General features: G+C 41.1%; 2 protein-coding genes across 9 annotated transcripts in view; one reads left to right on the top strand and one right to left on the bottom strand.

The window, feature by feature from the left end:
* The window catches only part of vti1a (vesicle transport through interaction with t-SNAREs 1A), a 428909-nt gene extending 427362 nt beyond the window's left edge, over positions 1-1547 (bottom strand). For 2 of the 6 annotated variants that reach the window (XM_068052913.1, XM_068052915.1), the window contains exon 1: positions 914-1547. In XM_068052913.1, the coding sequence (XP_067909014.1) occupies positions 914-1007 (94 nt within the window). In that variant the 5' untranslated portion in view covers positions 1008-1547. The remainder of the gene's footprint in view (positions 1-913) is intronic. The other 4 variants (XM_068052911.1, XM_068052916.1, XM_068052912.1 and 1 more) reach the window with 2 other exon arrangements.
* zdhhc6 (zinc finger DHHC-type palmitoyltransferase 6) lies at positions 1471-27852 on the top strand. Of its 3 annotated transcripts, none has more exons than XM_068052908.1 (11): positions 1479-1746; positions 1935-2447; positions 3826-3917; positions 6104-6263; positions 6498-6659; positions 7139-7192; positions 10142-10309; positions 16595-16636; positions 19672-19817; positions 22815-22861; positions 27164-27852. In XM_068052908.1, the coding sequence occupies exons 2-11, from the start codon at positions 2151-2153 to the stop codon at positions 27265-27267; spliced, it is 1272 nt and encodes a 423-aa protein (XP_067909009.1). In that variant the 5' UTR covers positions 1479-1746; positions 1935-2150; the 3' UTR covers positions 27268-27852. The 3 variants fall into 3 exon arrangements, with proteins under 3 accessions (XP_067909011.1, XP_067909009.1, XP_067909010.1); XM_068052909.1 differs by lacking the exon at positions 1479-1746 and adding an exon at positions 1795-1818; XM_068052910.1 differs by lacking the exon at positions 22815-22861 and having other exon boundaries at positions 1471-1746; positions 27164-27278.

Below are 27852 nucleotides of genomic sequence, written 5' to 3'. Positions count from 1 at the left end.
CATCACGCATGCATCTCAGGATCCAAAACTAGCTGCAGAATTCAGGCATTTGAAAAGTAAAAATCATTTTTTTTGCAAATTCACCAACCCAGAAACATCCAGAATAAAGTCTCTAACTTTCGTATAGTAGATTGGAAAATATTAATTAATTTGTGCCTCACAAAAGAATGCTGTTTTAGGCCATGGACAATGGTGTGGGAAGAGGTAAATAAAAAGCCTTTGCTTTTCAAAATATCAGATCTAAAGGTCAAGGTGATAAACAACAGTATGCCAGAGGGAACAGTTCCTATAGAAAGCAAAAGTTAAGGGAAAGACTGGTGCTTGGTAATGCATCATGTCGTAGACGGCAATGATGGTGCAAAGTCCAGCAAATGCATTATGATGGACACTAAAGTAGAGGAGCACGGCAAGTTTTACGTACACACTGTGAGCTCCAGCTGCTTTATCAGGTGTGTTGGGAAAATACAGAGCAGGTTAGGGAATGGGAAATTAAATCAGGTTTCCATTTCTGATCATCATCCTGCAATTTCTGCGCAAGCGGCCATGTATGAACGCTGAACGAGTGCAGGTTTCGGCTTTGCTGTGATGCTCTGTATAGATGATTGTGTACCTGGCATCATACACTGACTAGTTGTGTAAATACAACCCAACTTACTACATTTCGTTCAACACTAATTGCTTATGAATAATGAATATATTTCCGTCCAAATCAATAAGGCACCAATAGTCTTCCATTTCTAAACAAAGGGCTTCCAATTGTAGAATTATTTCTTTAAAAGGCCTCTAAAATGGGCCACTTAGACGTAACACTTTTAAACCTAGCCTAAACATCTAAAAGCAACCCCATCCCTCAGCTCACACCGGTCAAACATGTCAACATTAAAAGTATTTTCCTCCAGCGCAGTCCCCCTACCTCCAGATAATTTCGGTATTCTCCCCACTTTATTGGTGATCTCTGCTGTCAAGGTTCCGAAATCCTGCTCGTAAACCTCGAAATCCGAGGACATTTTCGGTGCAATTGAGGGTAAAAAGTGTTTAAAGTGGAGAAACAACCACTTCTTCCGGCCTGCGTCAGAGAGCCGTCCGGGAAATCCCTCCCCGGGTCGCTTAGCTGCCGAACAAGGTCAGGAGAGAGGCATAAGCGACTTTTATATGGTCATTGTAAACACCTCGGGACGGAAAGAGGCAGGAAATGTTTCCATGAAGGTGTGTGAAAGGAGAAAACTTTTCCGTTAGTTTGCATTATTAATAAAAATGTGAGGGAGGAGCGGAGGGAGTTGTGGGTGGCACCAGCGGAAGTGACGCGTTGTGCCGGTTTGAAGCGACGGTTGGGCTCAAGTGTGAAAACCAAAACATTTAAAACTTTTCAGCCTTTCCCCTGTGTCCGAGTGAGAAGGGAGGAGGAGGAGTGGACAAGACTGGAATTAACTCGCTCTGTAAACTGTTGTTTCCCATCTGCGGCCTCGCTGCTGTCACCGCCCCGACGAGCGGCTCCTGCAGCCTGAGTCCCCGGGCGGTCGGATCATGTTTCATCTCCTCGAGCTCACGTCCTCCCCCAAAGTTAGAATTAAAGACACAATATGCTTCCGGGGCACGAATCCAGCCAGGCGGAAGGAGGAAGCTGTGTTGCAGCGTTGGGATCTTGATGGCACACGGGCTGGTGTGCAGCAGCGCCTGTTTCTCGGGCTCTCTGACACTCAGGCCCGGGGTTATCTCTCCCCGCTCCCTCCTGGCTGTTATTACCAGGTGAGACCAGTGGAATCCTGCAGTTGTTCCTCTCGCAGTTGCATTCTTTCCCCCCCCCCCCCCTCTACGTGCGTAAGTTTGGAAATAATTTACGGAATCAAAGGCGTAATTATTTGCTTGTTATTTTTTTAAATCTGTTTCTTTCATATGAAAACTCTAAACATAATTCACTCTTTGTATTCCTGTAGGATGTCTTTTGGGGACACCGCATAAGAAGCTATAAACTCCTCGAACTGCATCTAAAATATGACCATGACGAGTTTGCTGGAGGCGAAAATTGTGGTTGACGGAATTTGTTCGGAACTCTGTCTCTCTGTTAATCAAGATTGATACAATTTTTCCTGGACGCAAGCGTTACCTGACTCGCAACTTAAAGTTATCGCCTGCGTTATGCTGTTTGCTGCATGTTAACTGAAGAGTATCACTGTCTTCAATCAAAGGCAATGTGTTCATTTATCAGATTTGAAAATCTTCATGAATTGAAAAGAATTTGCCACTGGGGACCAATTATAGCCCTATCCGTGATTACAGTATGTTCTTGTATGGCTATAATAGACTCAGTACTTTGGTATTGGCCTCTCGACACTCCAGGTGGAAGCATAAATTTCATTATGTTGCTAAACTGGACAGTTCTTATACTTTACAACTACTTTAATGCAATGTTCGTTGGCCCTGGCTATGTCCCGATTGGATGGAAACCGGTAAGAAGAATGTATCTCTTTTCAAAAAAGTTTAAAAATTGGTTTAATTTACTATTTAAATCATATTTTAATGGATCATAAATATCTAGTACAAACATTGAGATATCAAAAGTAATTCTAGTTCTCTGGCTATGTGTAGGTAGTATAAATGAGAGTAGAAGTCAGGATTCTTGGAACGTGCATTTTGATTTTGAAGTCAGTGGTTAGCCTCTTGGTACACTATTACAATTTATCTGTGCCTTTTTGTGTTCCTGGCAGTCATCAGAGCTATTTAATGTATTAGACATCTTTGCTTGCTTCTATGTAGTATGCTTGAGTGAAACAATGGTGGTTGCATGGCTGTTTTGGCAATGGAGCATCTTCAGAATAGTGTTATTACTGATGACATATCTAGTCTAAAAAATATCTGAATGAAGAATTAGTGAACTCCTGATCTTTTTATTCTTCCAGCCCCTTGAATTTTTCTGTTGTGGCCAACTGCTCACAAATCACTGGCAATGGCTTAAATAGCAAATAGCAGTTACTGATATTGTTGAAAAGTAGATCTTCTGGAGCAAAAGAGTGGCAGCCCTGTTAAATATTTTGCAACATAACCTCCCAATTAATGTGAAGCATCCCAGCTGACACTGGCATGTTGGTGCATGTACACACTGTGCAGCTGTAACTCCCTTGTGCTCAGTTCAGTGTCTTGGGGGTTGAATAGAGATTTCCCAAAATGACTGAGTGTTATAGGACGAACTACAGTAGCATGTGGCAACTGGTAGGAGGCTATTCACCTACAACTGAGCACTGTGTATAGGTGGAGAGACCAAAGAAGGAAAATATACAAAATACTGTCAGGAGGAAGTTTACCCTAAAAGAGATTAATATAGCACCAGTTCCTAGAATTATACACAGGTTTTCAAAATAAAAATAAATTTGAAAACTTATTTTTTCTGCACCACCACCCTACAAACCCAACTGAAAAAGGAGTGTAGCTTGACTTTAGATATAATACTTATGATTAATTGAGAGTATGGAAAATAACATTCGGTGAGTCATTCTGTCTTCTTGGCTCTGCACATTTTAGGATTAATGTTGCTGCATTTCACCTGTCATGATACATTTCATATTCTCAGTTGCAGTAACCAGAAGCTGTCGCAGGCGCTGTTAACAAAACTGCTGAGTATGCTGTACATTTATATGCATTACTTCGAAGCCATAGCATTATCACCTAAAAAATAACACTTCTGGTGATTCAGGCAATTAATAGCCCAGGAAATTGGTGTACACACAATAAATATATATCATTCATTCTTTTCCCTTTATCAATTCAATTTTTTTTCTTAAACTAAAATAGAAGGACAATTATTATAATGATCAACTTGTTCTGTTCAAGGAAAACCCTCAGGATACAATGTATCTTCAAGACTGCAGAATCTGTCATGGTTACAAGGCACCCCGCTCCCACCATTGTCGTAAATGTAACAGGTATGGCTGGACCATTTCACATAGGAAAGCACGACTGTGGAATAAAATTTTGACAGCAAATCAATATTTTGAAAATAAAGAGTATCCTCCAGCAAGAGAGCTATTTTAACTCCTCTGCTGAGACCATTTTGTTCTCATATGATGAGAGACTAAGTAAATTGGGCCTGTATTTTTTGAAGTTTAGAAGAATGAGAGGTGATCTCATTGAAAACATATTCTAAAGGGGCTGGATAGGGTAGACACTGAGAGATTATTTCCACTGATTGGGGAATCTAAAACACGAGGGCACAGTCTCCGAATAAGGGGCCAGTCATTTAGGAGTACTGTGTAGAGTTCTGGTCGTCACATTATAGGAAGGATGTGATTACACTGGAGAGGGTGCAGAGGAGATTCACCAGAATGTTGCCTGGGCTGGAGCATTTCAGCTATGAAGAGAGACTGGATAGGCTAGGGTTGTTTTCCTTGGAGCAGAGAAGGCATATGAGGGGCATAATAGGGTAGATAGGAAAAACGTTTTCCCTTAGCGGAGGTGTCAATAACCAGGGGGCATAGATTTAAGATAAGGGGTAGGAGGTTTAGAGGGGATTTGAGGAAAAGATTTTTCACCCAGAGGGTGGTTGGAATCTGGAACACACTGCCTGAAGGAGTGGTAGAGGCAGGAACCCTCAGAACATTTAAGAAGTATTTAGATGAGCACTTGAAACGCCATAGCATACAAGGCTACGGGCCAAGTGCTGGAAAATGGGATTAGAATAGATAGGTGCTTGATGGCCGGTACAGGGCCTGTTTTTGTGCTGTATAACTCTATGACTCTGTGACTGAGATGAGGAAAAATTACTTCACTCAAAGGGATGTGACTGTTCAGAATTCTCTACTCCAGAGTGTTGTGGATGCTCCACCGTTGAATACATATAATGCTGGGATAGACAGATTTTTGCTGTTTCATGCAATCTAGGAATATGGCGAGTGGGAGGGAAAGTGGAGTTGAAGCCTGAGATCAGCCATGATCGTTTTGAATGGCGGAGCAGCCTCAATGGACCATACGGTCTACTCCTGCTCCTGTTTCTCGTGTTCTTGTGACATAGTGCTACACTGTCGAAGGTGCCGTCTTTCAGATGAGACGTTGAATCGAAGCCCTGTCTGCTTTCTAAGGTGAACGTACATGATACCATGGCACTATTTCAGAGAAGAACAAGGGAGTTATCCCAGGTGTCCTGGCCAATATTTCTCCCACAATCAACATCACAAAAACAGATTATCTGGTAATTATCACAGTGCTATTTGTGGGAACTTCCTGTGTGCAAATTGGTTACTGCATTTCCTACATAACAACAGTGACTAATCTTTAAAAAGTATTTAATTGGCTATGAAATGCTTTGGGATGTCCTGAGGCCATGAAAAGTGCTATATAAATGCAAGCCTCTTTTTTTTTTCCCTATTTTCCCCCCCACTTCTGCTTTTAGACCTTCCTTAAAACCCACCTCATACTAGCTTTTGGTAAGCCTTCCTAATGTTATGTCTGGATCAGTATTGATATTTTCCTTGTATCTTGGGACTTTTTTTCTATCTTGAACAAACTATTTGAATGCAAATTGTTGTTTTAAGCACTCTTTTAAAAGGGGTTACAAATGTCTTTTACTATGGAAAGTTACCTGGTTCCTTATGAATAATGTGTATTCATGTGTTTAGTTGCATTGAATGTACAATATTTGTAAAACTGCACTATTTGTCAAGATGTGCCATGCAGTTCAAACCAACTGACATGTCGCATGCATGTTCAATGGCAACAGCCACTTTTTTCAACTGGTAATTATTCTTAAATAATCATAATGAAGAACAGTGCCTTGTGTTTGTTTTATTGTAAATTTTTATACCGAGTGAAGATTATCTGGTGACTTAATTACAAAAAAGTCAAGGATTTTTCATTGCTTTTGGTTTATGCCTTTTATGCACCTTGTGAATATCTAATTTGCCCCATAATTCTATATATAAAATATATATTACTCAAATGGATTTATCCATTTGATTACAACACACATAAAACAAAGTCAAAGTGAATTTAGATATTTTAAGACTTAAACACATGAGCATATTGTAAGTAATATAGTAAACTATGAAATTACTACAAGTTCCCCTTTGACAGAATTGCACTTGTGGTGACCTAATATTTCTCCCTTTGCTTCCAGGTGTGTGATGAAGATGGATCATCATTGTCCATGGATCAATAATTGTTGTGGTAATTTGAACCATGGCTACTTTACCTCATTCCTGTTGTTAGCGCCATTGGGTTGTATTCATGCTTCTGTGATTTTAATCATGACCATGTACACACAGCTTTATAACAGGGTAAGTAATACATGACATTATTCCAAGTAGATTTCAAGAAGGTATCGCTGTAGTAATTGTGGCGCAATTCACTCCTATGGGAGTAATCTCAAAAATGGTAGCCAGTTTTGCACATAATGTACCATTTGATCTCAAATTCTTACTGGAGTTGTTTGTACATTTGGATCGACTTATTTGGCTATATATTAAAACATACACCTTTTTAAAGCATTGCCTTGTGTGCTTTTGTTTCAGATATCATTTGGTTGGAGTTCTGTAAAGATTGACATGAGTCTGTCGCAAAGGAATCCACACTTCATCGTTCCCTTTGGAATTTACGGATTTGCCGCCTCTCTATTTGCTTTGGGCTTGGCAATTGGTACAACAATAGCTGTTGGCATGCTGTTTTTTATTCAGGTACAATTTGGAATGGAATACTTTGAAATGCCAAATCATTATTTTTTTCCTTCCTGACAGTTACATTGAACCTAGTTAAATGTTGCTGTTTTAAAGGTCACTTTTATTTTGGTAATACCAACCCTATTAATTTGATAATTAAGCACCCAAGAAGGGTTGCAATTGTTCACCAGGAACATTAAGGCTAGAGAGTCCAAAATGTGGTTAGTATATTGCTGTAGGGGACTGAAAAACCTATTAGTTCATTGATCATTACTCTATGTTGGAGCCTGGTTACAGTACTGTTGTTTCCTACAAGGTATCAATTAATTACTATTGCAAAGGTTTTATAAATGCGGAACTTAGACTTCTACCAAGAATTCGTGATTATTAGACAGACAGTGAGGCTGCTGTATTCTAATAGACCCTCTACTAAACTGTTGAATTTGTTAATTTCTGCATGGGCATTAGGGTTCATTGTTCCAATCCTTTTTTTGTAGATGAAAGTGATACTCAGGAATAAAACCTCCATTGAAGTTTGGATAGAAGAAAAGGTAGGCTTGTATCCACAATACAATTCTATAAATTCTCAGTTTAAAATCACAACTTTTTTTCATTCTGTTTTAATGTTCTTAATGATTAAAGTTGAAGACATTTTCAAAAAACAAAATTTATTTTGGGATGTGGGCATCACAGGCAAGGTATGTTTACTGTATATCCCCAGTTGCCCTGCAGAAGTGGTGGTGGACCTTTTTGTATCGCCGTAGTAACTTTAGCCATCCTCGTTGCCTTCACCCATAATGTTTTCCATTCTTGTCAAGTTAACCTAACTTACCCATATTCTGTGTACCAATTCTAACACCCAGGCCGGACAACCAATTGGGGAACCATTTTTTTACATTTTAAAGAAAAATTATCTTGGTGGTGTTGAATTTTGGGATCGGACTGCCGAAGACTGCCATTACGCTATAATGCTAAGATCTGCACTTGTGTTATGAAGCTACCAGATGCTGGGGTTAGACAGTCATGTCTGGAGATTGCTCTGATTTGCCAATAGTTCTGTTTATACATTATCTTTCGTGTCACTGCAAAGCAGGACCCAATTCAAATCATGCTAAGATGTGTGTAAATGCACAGTTGAGCACTTTACGATTGTTGAAATGGTCTCTGATAAGGGACAACTTAACAGCATTGTGACAAAAATACCCTTGATCATTGAATCATGCATCAGAAGAGGAGGTTCTATTGTCAATTATACTATTGCAGAGAAATACATTGTGTATCTGTATATTGAAAATATAATCAGTAAAATCAGTTATTTCAAACATCAAAGTTAACTGACCTTTTATTCATCTAAATAAAATAAATGGCCTAGTCGTTTTAAGATAGATTGCCTTTCATGATTTGCAGACTACTACCAACCTTCTACTTTGTAAATATGGGTTTTAAAGTAAGATTTAGAAAAGCAAATACTCACTGATCTGATCTGACTTTTGATAGTAAAACATTCTTTCATTTGATTCCAAACATTTATGGAGCATTCATCTGGAGGGGCAAGAAAGGCCTATTATTTCGGAGATGAAAGTGTCACCAAAAAAAAGTCCTATTTAGGAACCCGTATTGATACATATATTTTTATAGTAAATCACAATAATGGATCTGCAGATAGGACTGGATGAAGTAAGGTGGAAGAAGACTCATGTGGAAAATAAACACTGGCACAGATCAATAGGGCCAAATAGCCTGTTCCTGTGCTATAAGTTCTATGTAATCGTGACCCATGTATTAACAGGCATGTGCTTTAAAACTCTAACCCTACAGGCTACCTTTTATTGTGTATCGACAAGAGATACTTGGCTAATGTACTGTTTGCTTGTTCAACTTTCAGAACAGGAACGTGAACTCTCTGAAGTAGAGCACAAAACTTAGAGTCTCCAATTTAAAAGGTCCATCTTTCAAAAGAAAAAAATCAATATTTAATGTGTTCACATTGTAAGGATGTAGTACATCTTGTAGGTGGGGGGTGGGGGGGGGGGTGGCGGTGGGAAATGGGTATATGGTGCTGGTTTATTGAGGAATTTTTGGTGAGTTTAGTTTATTGCAATCAGATGCAGCCTACTGTGGAAAAACAACTCTCATACCTCTCATTTGACCAAGTATGGCATCAAGGAGCCCTAACAAAACTGAAGTCAATGGGAATCGGTGGTGGGGGGGGGGGGGGGGGGGGAGAAACTCTCCGCTGGTTGGAGTCATACCTAACACAAAAGAAGATGGTTGTGGTTGTTGAGCTCCAGGACATCACTGCAGGAGTTCCTCAGGGTAGTGTCCTGGGCCCAACATTCTTCAGCTGCTTCATCACTGACCTACCCTTCTTCATAAGGTCAGAAGTGGTGATGTTCGCTGATGATTGCACAATGTTCAGCATCATTCGTGACTCCTCAGATACTGAAGCAGTCTGTGTAGAAATGCAGTAAGACTTGGACAATATCCAGGTTTAGGCTGATAAGTGACAAGTAACATTCGCGCCACACGAGTGCCAGACAATGACCATCTCCAACAAGAGAGAATCTAACCATCTCCCCTTGACATCCAATGGCATTACCATCGCTGAATCCCCCACTATCAACATCCTAGGGGCTACCATTGACCAGAAACTGGAGTAGCCATATAAATATCGTGGCTACAAGAGCAAGTCAGAGGCTAGGAATCCTGCAGCGAGTAACTCATCTCCTGACTCCCCAAAGCCTGTCCACCATCTACAAGGCACAGGTCAGGAGTGTGATGGAATAGTCTCCACTTGCCTGGATGGGTGCAGCTCCAACAACACTCGAAGCTCAACACCATCCAGGACAAAGCAAACCCACTTGATTGGCACCCCATCCACAAACATTCACTCCCTCCACCACCGACACAGTGGCAGCAGTGTGTATCATCTACAAGATGCACTGCAGCAATGCACCAAGGCTCCTTAGACAGCACCTTCCAAACCTGCGACCTCTACCAACTAGAAGGACAAGGGCAGCAGGTGCATGGGAACACCACCACCTGCAGGTTCCCCTCCAAGCCACACACCATCCTGACTTGGAACTATGTCGCTGTTCCTTCATTGTCGCTGGGTCAAAATTCTGGAACTCCTTTCCTAACAACATTGTGGGTGTACCTACCTCACATGGACTGCAGCGGTTCAAGAAGGCAGCTCACCACCACCTTCTCAAGGGCAATTAGGGATGGGCATTAAATGCTGGCCTAGCCAGTGACGCACACATCCAATGAATGAATAAAAAAAAAACTGCCCTGTACGCTGCTAGGGCAAATTTTGAAAAATATTTATCACCGTTGCAAACTTTTCTTGTAAAATAATTGCAGAACTGGTCAATGATGCAATGCCATTTTTTACCCTGTTTCACTAATCTGCAAAGCAAATTACTAGATAACTATATCCCTTCAACACAAAATAATATGCTTTCCAAAATGTGCTGATGCCATCTATCTCCTTTTTGTAGGCCAAAGACAGAATCCAGTATTACCAAACGGGTGAGGAATTCATTTTTCCCTATGACCTTGGAAGCAAGTGGAAGAACTTCAGGCAGGTGTTCACGTGGTCTGGGGTTCCCGAAACGGATGGAATTGTCTGGCCTATTCGTGAAGGCAGCCATCAGTACACATTAACGGTTAATTTATTTCTTTCTAATAATTTTTTAATGTTCTGTTTAGGTTATTGAGATAAATCATATAAAATATCAGTGATTTTTGACAACGCAGCTGGCAGCTGACGTCATCAGACTGTGCCACAGATTGGCTCCTACTCTGCGCATGTAGTGCATTCCGCGTTACCAGGACTGGTTGGCGCATGCGCAGATTACATCTTCGAGTAATGTGTGCAGAGAGCGGGGGTGGGGGAAGCGGGGAGAGTGCGACCAAAGACCTTGGTGGTGGTGGGTGCGCTCTCCTCCTGCCTGCCCGCCCACTCGCTCTCTCCACCCCCCGGCCTACTCACTCTGTTCCCTCCCCTCGGCCCACCTGCCTGCTCGCTCTCTTCCCAGCCCGCCCGCTCGCCCGCTGTGGTCCCCCAGGCCCACCCGCTCGCTCTCTCCATCTGGCCATTGTGTGCTGCCATGTGCTTAGGTTGCCTTCGTGTGATTATTTGAGCAGCGCCATCTTTAGTCCTGGCAGCTGCAGACGTCGCAGACTGTGCTGTTTTAGTGGCACAGGCTGCATTTGCGCATGTGCAACTGCAGCGCCACCTAGTGATAGTGTTGTCAGCAAACGCAGCCATAAAATATTCAACAGCAAATGAGAGCTTATGGTGTATATTTTTTCAAAAATTATTTTGTTACTAAGTTTTTAATTTAGCTTTGTTTGCTTTTGAACTTTTTCCTTTAACCTGCAAGACCACCTTTCACACATATTATTCCATGGTCTATTTTAATGTGTTTTTAGTTCCTTTTAATCTTAAAATGTTATTGATTTGTTTGGGCCAACTGGTAGTATCCTTGCCTCTGAGTCAGAAGGTTATAAGGACTTTGGTGCATAATCTAAGCTGAGACTTTTTTGCAATACTGAGCGAGTGCTCTATTATTGGAGGTGTTGCCCTTTATGTGAATTGTTCAACCAGGGCATCATTATCCTATTGAGTTGGACATAAAAGATTCTAAGGCACTTTATTGAAGAAAAAGCAGGGCGTTCTCCCAGTATCTTGATCAATAATTCATCCCTTAATCAAAACTGATTAACTGCTCATTTATCTCTGCTATTTGTGGGACATTGCTTCTGCGATTTGGCTGCTGCACCTACATGGGCAAGTACAGTCACAATTGTTTCCTAAGTAAATATTGGCTGTGAAGTACTTTGGGATATCCTGAAGACATGAAAGGCACTATATAAATGCAGGTTTCTTTATATTAAAATCAAAACAATCCAGATTGAATTGTTTAATATTTAGTTTGTATTTGCTTTTTAATCATACTATTCCAAAATCAGTCACGGTCGTGCTACCCTTCAACCAACTACTGCGAGATAGAAAGTGACTCGGAGTAAACTTGCCTTTTGATATTTCTTCCCTACCTTCTGAGAGAGCACTTGAGCTCCATTTGTTAATTGACCATGAGAGGAACACAACGTGAGTTAACAGCGACAAACCTGCCTCATACAATCAATCAAATTGCAGGCTAAAAGCATTGGCGGTGTAATGCATTAAACTCTGTTCTTCCCTCTGTAATCAACTGTAGGTTAAATTCCTGTTAACTCACATTGAAATCACGAATAAACTCCTTTAATATGTTCAAATGAAAGTGGGAAGGAGCAATAATGAAGACAATTGTCTCTAGAGATTTCGATTACGAGAAATGTTTTGAGCTTTGCTCCTACCTTCGATATCATCACAAACCCAAATCAGACTTTTTTCATAATCTCTTTTGCAACCTAGGATAGCTACCTGTAATTTATTAGTGATTACTAGCTGGAATAGTGCTGTTTGCACAGAGTGAGGCTGTGAGTTGTGTGTGGGAGATTTCATTGGCTGGGGAGGGAGGTACTCTTTGGTCTCTTTCTTTTCAGCCTTTTCACCCTCCACGGTACAGGGGGAAAAACTGATTGCAAATACCTGGTATATTATTCCACTTATTGCACTAGCAATAATTGGATCGTAAAGCTAAGTAATGGCAGGGCAGCTCGGCCAAGTGGAATGTGCCTGCTGTGGTATGTGGGAAGTCGTGTACGCACCATGTGTCCTTGACAAACACACCTGCAGGAAGTGTCTCCGGTTTTGGAATTCGAGCGGCGGCTGGAGTCACTGTGGTGCATCCGCGAGGCAGAGGACTACGTGGATAGTACGTTTCAGGAGGTAGTCAACCCGGTGCTTAAGAGAGCACAGGCAGAAAGGCACTGGATAGCTGCCAGACAGACAAGGAGGTCAGGGCAGGTAGTGCAGGAGGCCCCAGAGGGCATCCCAGTTTCTAACCGGTATTCAGTTCTGAGTACCGATGGGAAGGAGGGTTCCTCTGGAGAGTGCAGTGAGAGTCATGACCGGAACACCATGGGTGGCTCAGCTGTGCAGGGAGAGAGGAAACAGGACAAGAGAGCAATAGTGGTAGGGAATTCTATGGTTAGAGGAACAGATAGGCATTTCTGTGGTCACAGACGTGATCCCAGGATGGTATGTTGCCTCCCTGGTGCAAAGGTCATGGATATCACCGAGCGGCTACAGAGGAGGGTGAGGGTGCACAGCTAGAGGCCGTGGTTCACATTGGTACCAACCATATAGCAAGAAAGAGAGATAGGGTCCTGCAGGCTGAGTTTAGAGAGATAGGAAAGAGATTAGCAAGTAGGACCACAAGTGTAGTGATCTCAGGATTACTCCCAAGGCCACATGCTAGTGAGTATAATAATAGGAAATTACACCAGATAAATGCATGGCTGGAGAGATGGTGCAGGAGGGAGGGCCTCAGAATTCTGGGGCATTGGGACCGGTTCTGTGGAAGGTGTGACCTGTACAAGCTGGACAGCTGAACAGGACTGGGACAAATATCCTTGCAGGGAGGTTTGCTCGTGCTGTTGCGGATGGTTTAAACTATATTGGCAGGGAGATGAGAACCTTAGCACAGTCTTAGATAGGACAATTTCAGGGCAGGGAAAAGAAGGCAGAAAATTAGCGAGTGACTCTGAAAGATCGAAGAAGCAAGGTTAAAAAACAGGACCTCTAGGGTTGTAATCTCGGGATTACTCCCTGTGCCACGTGCCAGTGAGGCTAGAAATAGGAAGATACTGCAGCTAAACACATGGCTAAACAGCTGGTGTAGGAGGGAGGGGGTTTCAGATATCTGGATCATTGGAATCTCTTCCGGGACAGGTGGGACCTGTACAAGAAGGACGCGTTGCATCTAAACTGGAGGGGCACAAATATCCTGGCTGTGAGGTTTGCTAGTGTCACTTGGGAGGGTTTAAACTAGTGTGGCAAGGGGGTGGGAACCAGAGCAGTAGGTCAGCAGGTGAAATAAATGAGGGGGAACTAGTGAATAAGGCCAGTAAGACTGAGAGGGAGATGTTGCTGGGCACATTGGGACTGGTGGTCTGAAGTGCATTTGTTTCAATGCTAGAAGTATAACAGGTAAGGTAGATGAACTTCGAGCTTGCATTAGTACTTAGAACTATGATGTTGCTATTACAGAGACTTGGTTGAGGGAAGGACAGGATTGGCAGCTAAACGTTCCGGGATTTAGATGCTTCAGGCAGGATAGAGGGGGATGTAAAAGGGGTGGGGGGAGTTGCATTACTGGTTAAGGAGAATATCACAGCTGTACTGTGGGAGGACACCTCGGAGGGATCGTGCAGCGAGGCAGTATGGGTAGAGCTCAGGAATAGGAAGGGTGCCGTCACAATGTTGGGGGTTTATTACAGGCCTCCCAACAGCCAGCGGGAGATAGAGGAGCAGATATGTAGACAGATTTTGGAAAGATGTAAAGGTAACAGGGTTGTTGTGGTGGGTGATTTTAACTTCCCCTATATTGACAGGGACTCACTTAGTGCTAGGGGCTTGGATGGGGCAGAATTTGTAAGGAGCATCCAAGAGGGCTTCTTGAAACAATATGTTGATAGTCCAACTAGGGATGGGGCCGTACTGGACCTGGTATTGGGGAATGAGCCCGGCCAGGCGGTCGAAGTCTCAGTAGGGGAGCATTTTGGGAACAGAGACCATAATTCCATAAGGTTTAAGGTACTTGTGGATAAAGATAAGAGTAGTCCTCGGGTGAACATGCTAAATTGGGGGAAGGCTAATTATAACAAGATTAGGCAGGAACTGAAGAATTTAGATTGGGGGTGGCTGTTTGAGGGTAAATCAACATCTGACATGTGGGAGTCTTTCAAACGTCAGTTGATTAGAATCCAGGACCGGCATGTTCCTGTGAGGATGAAGGATAAGTTTGGCAAGTTTCGGGAACCTTGGATAACTAGGAATATTGTGAGCCTAGTCAAAAAGAAAAATGAAGCATTCGTAATGGCTAGAAGGCTGGGAACAGACGAAGCCCTTGAGGAATATAAAGAAAGTAGGAAGGAACTTAAGCAAGGAGTCAGGAGGGCTAAAAGGGGTCATGAAAAGTCATTGGCAAACAGGATTAAGGAGAATCCCAAGGCTTTTTATATGAAGAGCAAGAGGGCAGCCAGAGCCAGGGAAAGGGTTGGCCCACTCAAGGACAGAGGAGGGAATCTATGCGTGGAGCCAGAGGAAATGGGCGAGGTACTAAATGAGTACTTTGCATCAGTATTCACCAAAGAGAAGGACTTGGTGGATGATGAGTCTAGGGAAGGGAGTGTAGATTGTCTGGGTCATGTCGATATCAAAAAGGAGGAGGTGTTGGGCGTCTTGAAAAACGTTAAGGTAGATAAGTCCCCAGGGCCTGATGGGATCTACCCCAGAATACTGAGGGAGGCAAGGGCGGAAATTGCTGGGGCCCTGACAGAAATCTTTGTATCCTCATTAGCTACAGGTGAGGTCCCAGAGGACCTTTGTTGTTCCTTTGTCTAAGAAGGGTAGCAAGGATAATCCAGGCAATTACAGGCCGGTGAGCCTTACGTCAGTGGTAGGGAAATTATTGGAGAGGATTCTTCGGGACAGGATTTACTCCCATTTGGAAACAAATGAACTTATTAGCGAGAAGCAGCATGGTTTTGTGAAGGGGAGGTTGTGTCTCACTAACTTGATCGAGTTTTTTGAGGAAGTGACAAAGATGATTGATGAAGGAAGGGCAGTGGATGTTGTCTACATGGAGGTCAGTAAAGCCTTTGACAAGGTACATCATGGCAGACTAGTACAAAAGGTGAAGTCACACGGGATCAGAGGTGAGCTGGCAAGATGGATACAGAACTGGCTCTGTCATAGAAGACAGAGAGTCGCAGTGGAAGGGTGCTTTTCTCAAAAGAGCGCTGTGACTAGTGGTGTTCCGCAGGGATCAGTGCTGGGACCTTTGCTAATTGTAGTATATATAAATGATTTGGAGGAAAGTAGCTGGTCTGATTAGTAAGTTTGCGGACGACACAAAGGTTGGTTAAGTTGCGGATAGTGGTGAGGATTGTCAGAGGATACAGCAGGATATAGATCGGTTGGAGACTTGGGCGGAGAAATGGCAGATGGAGTTTAATCCGGACAAATGTGAGGTAATGCATTTTGGAAGGTCTAATACAGGTGGGAAGTAAATACAGTAAATGGCAGAATCCTTAGGAGTATTGACAGGCAGAGAGATCTGGGCGTACAGGTCCACAGATCACTGAAAGTGGTAACGCAAGTGGATAAGGTAGTCAAGAAGGCATCGGAATGCTTACCTTCATCGGTCGGGGCATAGAGTATAAAAATTGGCAAGTCATGCTGCAGTTGTACAGAACCTTAGTTAGGCCACACTTAGAATATTGCGTACAATTTTGGTCGCCACACTACCAGAGGGATGTGGAGGCTTTGGAGAGAGGATACAGAAGAGGTTTACCAGGATGTTGCCTGGTCTGGAGGGTATTAGCTATGAGGAGAGGTTGGATAAACTCGGATTGTTTTCACTGGAACGACGGAGGTGGAAGGGCGACATGATAGAGGTTTACAAAGTTATGAGTGGCATGGACAGAGTGTATAGTCAGAAGCTTATTCCCAGGGTGGAAGAGTCAGTTATTAGGGGACATAGGTTTAAGGTGATTAGTGGAAGGATTAGAGGGGATATGAGAAACAATTTCACCCAGAGGGTGGTGGGTGTCTGGAACTTGCTGCCAGGAATGGTGGTGGAGGCAGAAACCCTCAATTCTTTTAAAAGGTACCTGGATATGTACCTGAGGTGCTATGGACCAGGTGCTGGAAGGTGAGATTAGTTTGGGCGGCTAGTTTTTTCAGCTGTCGTGGACATGATGAGCTGAATGGCCTCCGTCTGTGCCACGCTTTTTCTATGTTTCTAAATATTGACTGAAATTCCTTCTACTTACAGATTGAGCAGCTGAAACAGAAAGCTGATAAAAGAGTAAGAAGTGTAAGTATTGTAATGCCTGCAGGTCTGCGCCAGATGGCAGCATTTCATATAATGTATCTTGTGTAAAATAGTTTGTTAATGAGAAAAAAAAATTCTGAAATCAATTGTGTTTACAGTTAGTCATAACAAAGCCTCAGGAACTTGCCTTAGTCATTTTGCAATGATGGCAGGTATCTTTTGGCTTGAAACATTTATTTTAAAACCACGCTTTTAAGATCGACTCATTCTTACGGATTTCTGTGAAGATTATTGTTAAAAAGAGACATTGAAATGAGTTATGGAATTCTGAAAGGAATAAAAGACAAATAACAAACTCAATGTTTCACCATTATTGTAAGTAATACCTTTAGAAATAACCAAAACTACTGGGGTTGGCTGTTAAATATTGGCAAACAGCAAGACTATTGGAAAAATAACAACAGATTTATAGGTTACAAATTGACGGAACACTTGAGCTTTTGAAACCTCAATTTTAAGTCAACCAGAAATCAACAAGTTACCAAGTCACCAAACGTCTTTACCCAAAGATTGGAGCGAATATGGAACTCGCTGCAATAGGGAGTGTTTGAAGCAAATAGTGTAGATGCATTTAATGGGAAGCTAGACAAGCATATGAGGGAGCAGGGAATAGAGGATTACGATGATAGATTTAGATGAGGAAAAGTAGGAGGAGGTTCGAGTGGAGCATAAACGCCAGCATAGACTGGTTGGGCCAAATGGCTTGTTTCTGTGCCATATATCCTCTGGAATCTTATGTAAAACTCAAATCATTGCCTTTGTAACTCCCAATTACAGGCAGTGAGATACTGCTGATGGCAAAGCCATCTTTGGAGTTAATAACCAACTGGTTTCTGGATCAGTTTTCCTCAGATTCCTGCTTTTCTATGGTAGTTCATATTAATCAGAAAAAAGTTTGATTCCTCAGCCTATGACTTTTCATGACTGACTGACTGACTGAGTCGAATGTTTGAGTGTAGGTAGTTCGACAAATAAGGTTGTAAATCAACCAACTCATTCTTGTCACGTAGTTGAGGAAAGCCATAAACCAAACTTCAAAATTACCAGTTTTTGTCTTTTTTTGTTACTTTTAAATGTTTTCAGGAAGCATATGTCAGCGCACCAATAATTGGCAGTGTGAAAGGATGCTTTTCCCTCAACAGTGGTAAGTCGCCTCATGGGTGGCTACTGTGGAAAGGTACTGAATAAAGGCCGCTCTTCAGTTTGAATGTTAAATGCTTGCTTGTGACCTGTTTAGGTAGTAGTGGAAGCACAGGAGCAGATTGATAGCCCTCAGCTGCAGTAGAAGACCTGCATTTTGAAAATAGAGGGGGTCTGTATTTTCAAAATCAACCTTTAGATAGATGCCAACTTTTTTCATAAAATATTTGATTGTTGGATTTTTTTTCAAAAAAAATTATGATGCATAAGTACTGCTACTACATGTTCAAACATGTACGTAAAAAGCACCCATTTAACAACAGCAGCGGCTTATTGAATTCCCTGATTTGGATTGTATCTTATGCAATAAGTACTTCTCCAAAATTGCCTTTAAACTTTGTGCTTTTACTAAAAACCATTGTTGTTCAATACAGCAGTTAGAAAAGTGTGAAGTACATGCGGTTCCATTACTTAAAAATAGAAAAAAGTTGGTCCTGGAACATATGTGTTTCCTATCAGGGGAGCAAAGAGCGACATATGTCCAAGAAGTTTCAAAGATCCAGGCCTAATCTTTGAATACTACAGAGAGAACTATACCCTACTTGTACTATCTTGAATGCTAAAGTGGACTTTGTGCATTTAGGAGCCTGTCACATTTTGGGATATTTTTGACTGTCTTTCCACAGAAAGGATTTGAATGGGGTGTGGAAACTAGTTTAGAAAAGGGCACTGAGGTGAAACATGGTTACAATGCTTCAAAGCTGTTTCCCCATAAACTAAATCATAAATAATTCAGTGGCTTGTCTTTGTAATTGGTAAACAACTTATACCTCTCGTGTTCAGAAGTCACTGGCCCCGAGCAGTTAGCAGGGGTTGTTTGGTATAGACCCTTCCCTCCTCTTGGATTATGAATATGGGAAGATGAAAAAGAGACACAGGTAATTAGTCAGCTCTTTAATCAGGAAGCTGTGTGGGCAAGTATTCACCAGGCTCCAAAGGATAGTACTTAGAAATTTATTATTTATTTACATCGAGATACAGCACTGAAGCAGGCCTTTCGGCCCACTGAGTCTGTGCCGACCAACAACCACCCATTTATACTAATCCTACATTAACCCCATATTCTGTACCACATCCCCACCATTCTCCTACCACCTACCTACACTAGGGGAAATTTACAATGGCAAATTTACCTATCAACCTGCAGGTCTTTGGCTGTGGGAGGAAACCGGAGCACCCGGCGGAAACCCACGCAGACACAGGGAGAACTTGCAAACTCCGCACAGGCAGTACCCAGAACTGAACCAGGGTCGCTGGAGCTGTGAGGCTGCGGTGCTAACCACTGCGCCACTTATCTTTAAGTCAAGCAAGATGGCCCATTGATGTGGGGCAGCGATGTGTCTTCATTATCAGTATGCAAAGATGAATATAGATTTGTATTACATGAATTTGGTCATAACTGTTGATCTATATTCACTTCCTGTGAAATAAAGCAGCTTAATGATTAGTAATCTGGCCTCATGTTACTAAGTGTTTTCTTGGTTCACCGTCGAGGTTTGAAGAAGCATCTGCAACAGACAGCTATCTGGTTTAGATCATAAGTGGGTACTGTTGTTACATTCCTGGATTAATCTGTCATGTAAGTGCATGTTGGGCAGTGAGAGTCTATACCAACACATAAGGGATGTGGAATCCATTTATGTGAATGACTGACTCCATTGACAACAGTGTTAACTTAATTTTGGAGCTAAATCTCCTGTCTAATATGTCCACTCATTGTATTGAAAGACTGTCTTAAATCTATTTTACCTGCTCACAATGAAAGTGTAGTGCTTATAAGTATTTTATGATTTATATGTGTATCTTATTACATACAGGTCCAGTATAGAGTGATTGAAGGTTACAACGGAACTTGCTGTCCCATAACAAAAGGATTCAAAACATTTTTTTGCACGCCTTATACTGAAGAACCCAGAATGCAGCTGAGAAAAGGGGAATTGATTTTAGTTACAAGGGGTCTGCCGTAAGTTGAGTGAAAATTGATCATTCTCATGAAACATATAGCAAGCTGTTTTTAATTAGAACACTTTTTAAATCACAAACAAATTTAGACAGCAAATCCTTTAGAGCTCCTGAAATATCTGATGGAAGCTGTGTATAACTTTAAAGAACTACTAAGTTAACCTTGGGAATTCTTTTAATGAAGCAGATCAATTACCACCAATGCCTATTGTTTTTTTATATAAAACCATAAATGTTACAGCACAAAAGGAGAACGTCCTGGCCCATCATATCTGCAAGCTAAAGCAGTCCAAGATTAATTCCACTGGACCATCCTTTTCCCTGTAGCTCTGTATCTTGCTCTGTTATAAATATCTAATTATTCCCTTAAAAGGTACAATTGTCTCTGCTTCAGTCACTACCTGTGGAAAAGGTTCCATGTTCCAGTAACCCTCCACATGAAGAAATCTCTCCTAATCTATCTCCTCACTCTCTCAATTACTATTTTAAATTGGCACCAACTGTTCAACCAGAGGAAATAGTCTTTCCTTATTCAATCTGTTAAAGTCCTTCGTAACTTTAAAAACCTCTATTATGTATACTTTTTAGCCTTCTCTGATTCAGTAGAAATAGTCCCAATATCTTAAATCTCTCCTTGTGCCTATAATTTCCCATCTCTGGGGTCACCCTGTTCAGTGTATACTGTACATTATTTCAATGGCTTTAATGTACTTTTCTGTAATGGAGCACAGAACTGCGCACAGTACTCTTAATAGTGGCCTTACCAATGTTTTATGTGAATTTATCATAATTTCTTTACTCCTGTACTTTCTGTCCCAATTTGTTAAACTGAAAATGTTGTCCTTTTTTTGTTGCTTTATGTATCTGTGCTCACTCATCTGGGAATTACATATTTGAATCTCTAGGTTACTTTTGATAATCCATACTCTTCAGTGTGTTTCCATTGAGTGTATACTCTCATTCCTTGTTTTTCTCCCAAAATGTGTTGCCTTGCACTAATCTGTACTAAATTGTACCTGGCACCTATCTGCCCTTCCCTCTAATATGTCTCCAGTTCCTGTACTCTTGCAGTCCTCATTGCTGTTTGCTTCTTTTACATTAGATTAGAGATACAGCACTGAAACAGGCCCTTCGGCCCACCGAGTCTGTGCCGACCATCAACCACCCATTTATACTAATCCTACACTAATCCCATATTCCTACCAAACATCCCCACCTGCCAAACATCCCCACCTGTCCCTATATTTCCCTACCACCTACCTATGCTAGTGGCAATTTATAATGGCCAATTTACCTACCAACCTGCAAGTCTTTTGGCTTGTGGGAGGAAACCGGAGCACCCGGAGAAAACCCACGCAGACACAGGGAGAACTTGCAAACTCCACACAGGCAGTACCCAGAATTGAACCCGGGTCCCTGGAGCTGTGAGGCTGCAGTGCTAACCACTGCGCCACTGTGCCGCCCCTTATAAAATTATAAAATTTTGTCATCAGCAAATGTTAAAATTGTGCTCACTATACCAAAGTCTCAATCATTTATATATACTGGGAATAAAACTGAACCAAGTACTGAACTGTGGACTGTAATAGTTCCAACTTGTCTATAATCTGAGCGATAACCATTTACCCTAACTCTTTACTTTTTGTCCACCAGCCAACATTAAATCCACACTGTTATGTTTTCTCTTGTACCTGACACCTACATTTTTCTAAAAAACCTCTTATGAAAGAATTTATTAAGCACCTTCTGAAAATCCATATGCACTCTACATACTGCGTACCCTTTATCCAACTAGTCACATTTTCAAAAATTAAATTTGTCAAACACAAGTTGCTTTCAGCAGATTTATGCTGGCTGTTTTTGATTAATCCATATATTTGTAAATGCTCATCAATTTAATCTTGAATTATTAGATTCTAAGAGTTTGCCACAACTGATATACTATGTGTTCTATAGTTACTTCGTTGTTCTTCTCTCCTTTGAAGAAAGGTTGCATTGGTTACTCTCCAATTCCAAGGCCATGTGCATATTTAAGGAGGTTTGAAAATTTATGATCAGAGCCTATACTATCTTCTCTGAGGCCCTGCTGACTTACCACCTTAAGTTCAACTATGTTCTTTTTTTAACCATTTCTTTGTTTACAATTATCTCTAGTACACCTACATTCTTCGGTCATAATTTATAAAAAGCCAATGGAAAATATTTATTTAATATCTCCACTATACCTTTGTCCTCCACAATGAGACTACCTCTTTCATCCTGAGTCATCCTACCCTTTAACTATTGTTTTTAACTTTTTATATACTTATGAAAACCTATTTCCTTATTGTATTATCTAATGACCTTTTTTCAGATCCACTTTAACACTTCTAATCTCTCTTTACCTCCTCACTATATGTGCCATATTCATACTGTACTTCAAAATTATTAACTTTTTCTCTGCCTCCCTTTTAAGTTGCTTAGTTTTAATTTCTCTGACGTAGTTAAAATCACACAGTATTCTTTTTTCCCTGCATATCTTTCTACAGATTTCTTTCTTATCTCCGCTGTTGGGTGCCTGTGATACACACTGGCAATTGTACCATTTCCCTTCCTATTTCATGACTTTATCCATATGAATTCTGTCTTAAGGCAGCCCCCAGGCACCTAATATGTTTAGTGTTGTGATGGAATTCTTTTAATTACATATGACAGCATTAGTAATACAGGAACGTGAAGTGAAATGCTTGTGCAAAACTAGATTTTGAGCGAGATATGGGAACACTTATCAATGTGAGACTAAAATAATTTAAACGGACAATACATGGAATGGATTAATAGTTGCAATATACTTAAAACAAAAATGTAATAAAAAATGAAGTAACTAACTATATAAGGTAGTAGATATTAAGTTGCTAAAATTAGGATATTAACAGCAGTTTTTATTGTATATGAAAATTCTGTAAGACATAAAATTTTCATATATACAACAGAAAATCTTTTTAATATTTCCCTTCAGGCATTGGATGTATGGTAACAAGAATTTGAAGAAGAAAAATGCCCACGGTAAATAAACTAACCTGTGTTAATGTCTCTTGGGAAATGTCTGCTTACATAGTTTCTTTGTATATTTAAATGGACAATGTCATTGCATTTTCCAGTCAGTATTCTAAAAAAGCTGTAAATGAAGGCTATTTCACCTGATTGCCATTTCATATACTCATAGAATGGTTAAAGCACAGAAGGCCATTCAGCCCATCGTGTCCGTGCCAGCTCTCTGAAAGAGCAGCTCACTTAGTCCCATTCCCCTGCTTTTTATTTGTCGCCCTCTAAAATTTTTTGCAGATAATTATCCAACTCTCTTTTGAAAGCCTTGATTGTATCTGCCTCCACACACACAAGCATTGCAGATCCTAATCGCGCACTGCATGAAAACTTCATCCTCATGTCGCCGTTAGTTCTTTTGCTAATCACCTTAAATCTGTGTCCTCTGGTTCTCGACCCTTCACCAACAGGAATGGGAACAGTTTCTCCTTAGCGATTCTGTCCAGATCCCTCTTGATTTTACAAACCTCTATTGTTTCTTAGCTCTAACCAAATAGATTCTGTCCTTGATCCCTCGGATATCCTCTCTCTTCAGCACTGTAATGTTCTCCTTAATCAGTACTGCTACCCCTCCTCCTTTCTTTCCTTCACTATTTTTCTTGAACACCTTGTATCCAGGAATATTTAATACCCAGTCCTGCCCTTTTTTGAGCCAGGTCTCAATTAGTGCCACAACATCACATTTCCACATGGCTATCTACACCTGCAGCTCACCAACCTTATTTGCCACACTCTCTGCATTCACATACATGCACAGTAAACTTAATTGAGACCTTATTTCATTTCCTCTTAATCTGACCCCACCTTAATACCACACTATAACCTACTCTAGTGCTATCTGTCTCTCCCAATTCTCTGTGCACCTTGTTTTTTTTCTTGTTAATATGAACTCCTGGTTCTCACACCCCTGCCAAGTTAATTTAAACCCTTTCCAAATCACCCCAGAAGGCTATTGGTCCTGGCTGTGTTCAGGTACAACCCGTCCACCCTGTACAGGTCCTATCTTCCCCAGAACTGGTCACCATATCACAGGAATCTAAAGCCCTTCCTCCTGCATCATCTGTCCAGCCATGCATTCATCTGCTTTATCCTCTTATTTCTATACTCACTCGATTACTGCCTTTGAGGTCCTGCTTGCTAGTTTTTAAAGATTTTTTTTTTTGTTTGGTTTGTTGTCCATTTAGACAGATTACCTAAGGGTATCTTGCCTTATCTGCATTTTTAAATTGAATGGTGACAATTATATTTTTTTCTAATTCTTTAAATGTTTCAAACAATAAATAACGATTGCATTGAGAGACTGCCTGGAAAGAATTACTAAAGCCCAAGAGAGTGAGAATTGAATTATCAGTAGAGATGCTCATTAACCCAGGGAGCTTCAGCTTTTTATCAATTTAACTCCCTTAGCTCATTTTGTCCTCAGAACTGGCACTCCCCACACCCCCAATGAAATCATCATCACTTCTTTCCTCAATAGAAAAATGTGGACTGCATTTTTTTTAAGTAATCCTAAGGGTAGGAATTTATCTTTTTTTAACATCATTAGTTTTTTTTTAAGGGGTTGGGTATTATCTAATCAAACCCAAGTCTAAAGTTGTATTGTGGATTTTTTAAAAAATCAACAGACAACTAATGAAAATAGTGTTAAAACAATGTTAAAAACTTATCCAAAACTGAATTTATTTTGCATAGGTACACCTTACGTTAATTAGAAAGCCTTTTAATCCAGTGCAGCTAATGTGAAGCAGTCCATCTAGAAATGCAGCAAGACCTGGACAATATCCAGGCTTGGGCTGATAAGTGGCAAGTAACATTTGTACCACACAAATGCCAGGCAATGACCATCTCCAATAAGAGAGAATCTAACCATCTCCCCTTGACATTCAACAGCATTACCATCGCTGAATCCCCCACTATCAACATCCTAGGGGCTACCATTGACCAGAAACTGAACTGGAGTAGCCATATAAATACCGTGGCTACAAGAGCAGGTCAGCGGCTAGGAATCCTGAGGCGAGTAACTCATCTCCTGACTCCCCAAAGCCTGTCCACCATCTGCAAGGCACAAGTCAGGATTGAGATGGAATACTCTCCACTTGCCTGGATGGGTGCAGCTCCAACAACACTCAAGAAGCTCGACACCATCCAGGACAAAGCAGCCCGCTTGATTGGCACCCCATCCACAAACATTCACTCCTTCCACCACCAACGCACAGTAGCAGCAGTGTGTACCATCTACAAGATGCACTGCAGCAATGCACCAAGGCTCCTTAGACAGCACCTTCCAAACCCGCAACCTCTACCACCTAGAAGGACAAGGGCAGCAAATACATGGGGACACCACCACCTGCAAGTTCCCCTCCAAGTCACACACCATCATGACTTGAAACTATATCGCCGTTCTTTCACTGTCGCTGGGTCAAAATCCTGGAACTCCCTTCCTAACAGCACTGTGGGTCTACTTACCCCAAATGGACTGCAGCGGTTCAAGAAGGCAGCTCACCACCACCTTCTCAAGGGCAATTAGGGATGGGCAATAAATGCTGGCATAGCCAGTGACGCCCACATCCCATGAATGAATTTTTAAAAAATGTTGTGCAAGACCTTCCGTAAACCTCCTGATTAGGTGGCTAATGATAACTGATCTGCCCAACTGAAACTTTTTTTTTTGATGTGTTGGCATCTACGAGTCAGCCAAAGGTGGGAGCTGCATGTTTCGAGCTCTGCATAAAAGGACAGATTGTCTGTTACCGTGGACCCAAGGTAGCAGAATTTGCTAACCACTTCCAGTGGGGTGTTATTTAATTTGATGTTTTTTAATATTTTTTGCGGAAAACTTTTCTTCCCTCCTGATAACTATATACACCAATCTAACTGCTCAACTTGCTTAGAACAATGAATATCATTTTCACCCATCCTCTACCAAGTGCTGGGATGTCAGCCCAACAATACCAAGGTGTAGACACTTGTATAAGCAATTCCTAAAGGAGGAATTAAAGAGGACATCATGAATAAGCTTCAAGGCCCTTCAGCACCTAACCAAAAATGCGGGCTTAACTTCACAAACTTGCATATACACAATCCAATGGATTGATTCAATTGTTGCTCTGACCCTCTCAAACTGAAGTGGGATCTATTCCTTCTGGCCCTTTTTTTGGTCAGTTGGTCATCTCCCTTAGTTGTTGCACAAGAAACTTGAGTATTAGACTCAAGTGGATTCACAGCTTGGCATGAGAAATGGATTACTAGGCTCTCCGTTCTTGCATCATCTCAGAAAAATATACCACCTCACCCAGCTCGATCACACCTTTCAAATTCAATACTTCTTCCAGAACCTGGTATATTTCATACACCAGTGCAAGTTTGTTGCCCTGGAACTCTTCCTACACTCTCCAAGAGACTCAACAGCCATATCTGCACCCTATTCATCCCAAGACCAAAGGCAGCACACAAAACCTAGAATGCATAACTTTGGTTGTCGGATAACAAAGAGGGAATAGCGAGAGGTTTGGAACACAGACAGTCAAAACCACCATCTGCAGCAAAATACACAAGAATTAACTCAAGATTTTATACCATACTCTCTAAATATTCCACAGAATTCTCCCCTCCATGTTACACAACTTGAGTTGTTAGCACTCCTATACATTCTGGTTAAACACCATGCTCAGGTATTATGCTTCATAAAACTGTCAGGACCATAATTGATCTTCTAACTTCAAGTGGCAGATTAGTTCAGTGGTAGCAGTCTCGCATGCAAATCAAAAACTGGCCACTTAATCTGACATTTTAGTTCAGCGTTGACAGGGTGCTGCCTTACAGATTAAACGTTGAACTAAGTTCAGAGTTGTGACTTTTGCTTTATTTGTTAAGGAAGGGAGGCAGTGCTGATGCATATCGCTATTGAAAGGGGGTTCTCACAGTCTATCTATTAGCAGTGCTATCCTTTTAGTCTATATAAGCCTAAAATTCCATGGGTTCTCTTAGCTTCCTACCTTAATTCCGGCAGGAGCCAATGGAAACTCTCTCTCCCCACCCCCTAAAGGAAATTACACAAACAAGGAAAAGCCCCAATCGCCTGGGCCCACTTTTTCAGGCTCCCATGATTTTGAGTACTGGGGGAAAGGCAGCTTTAAATATCTTGGAGATGGATAGAATAACCAAAAGTGAACATAATAAATGATGGGATCACTGCTATGTACCATTTTCTATTGAGCACTTGACTTTTAATAACAGTAAACGCTCTTCTTTTTATTCTATAAGTTGGAGAGCATGAACGAGGCTGGTTCCCAAGAAGATGTGTGGAGAAATGTTTGTATGACACTGCCACAGAAAAACCAACAGAAGAGGAGAAAAAGAATTTGTAACAGTTCTTATCACCAGTGCTTTTGATAGCCAAATTTGTGATGGCCTACAGGAACTACTTTCCTTGGCTTAAAAGTTTTAAACTTTTTCACATTTAATTTATACTTGACCTGCTTTGATAAAGCAACAGTTTTTGCAAGATTTTTTTAATAATCAAAGAAATTCCTTTGGATTCTCAATGTTTGTGAAACAACCTAATTATGGCGATCTAAATTGTCAAAAACAATAAATCATCTCCTTTCATATGGGTTTGTGGTGGTCCATCTTTACTGAGAAACTACGAATTGATTTCCTGGCCCAAACTGGGGCTGTAATTGATTGATTTTGATATGTTATATGGCAACATTTAGTTGTAGTATCACAGATCTTGCATGAAAAATTAAGCCTGCACGTGAGCAAGGACTTTATTTCATTTAGTACTAAAAATTCAGTACTTTCCAGGTATAGAGACAATAATCAGAGGATTTTTCTCTGGTTTATTGAACTTAATGAAGTAGCTAAGTAATTCAGGATGCTAAAATGGAACAATTTGAATTGTATGATTTTGCAGAATTGGAAGTAAACCCAAATAAAATATGCATCTCCTA

This window comes from Heterodontus francisci, chromosome 20 (genome assembly GCF_036365525.1).
Source record: "Heterodontus francisci isolate sHetFra1 chromosome 20, sHetFra1.hap1, whole genome shotgun sequence".
NCBI classification, from domain to species: Eukaryota; Metazoa; Chordata; class Chondrichthyes; order Heterodontiformes; family Heterodontidae; genus Heterodontus; species Heterodontus francisci.
Note: the sequence above shows the minus strand (reverse complement) of the source record. Positions and strands in the feature narration are given on the sequence as shown.

What these genes read in the sequence shown, in the direction of transcription:
- zdhhc6 (XM_068052908.1), top strand. Translation starts at nt 2,151, where the DNA reads ATGTTAACTGAAGAGTATCACTGTCTTCAATCAAAGGCAATGTGTTCA. An exon ending in CATTGTCGTAAATGTAACAG is followed by an intron (nt 3,918 to 6,103) that starts GTATGGCTGGAC and finishes CTTTGCTTCCAG; the next exon opens with GTGTGTGATGAAGATGGATC. An exon ending in GAAGAAGAAAAATGCCCACG is followed by an intron (nt 22,862 to 27,163) that starts GTAAATAAACTA and finishes TTATTCTATAAG; the next exon opens with TTGGAGAGCATGAACGAGGC.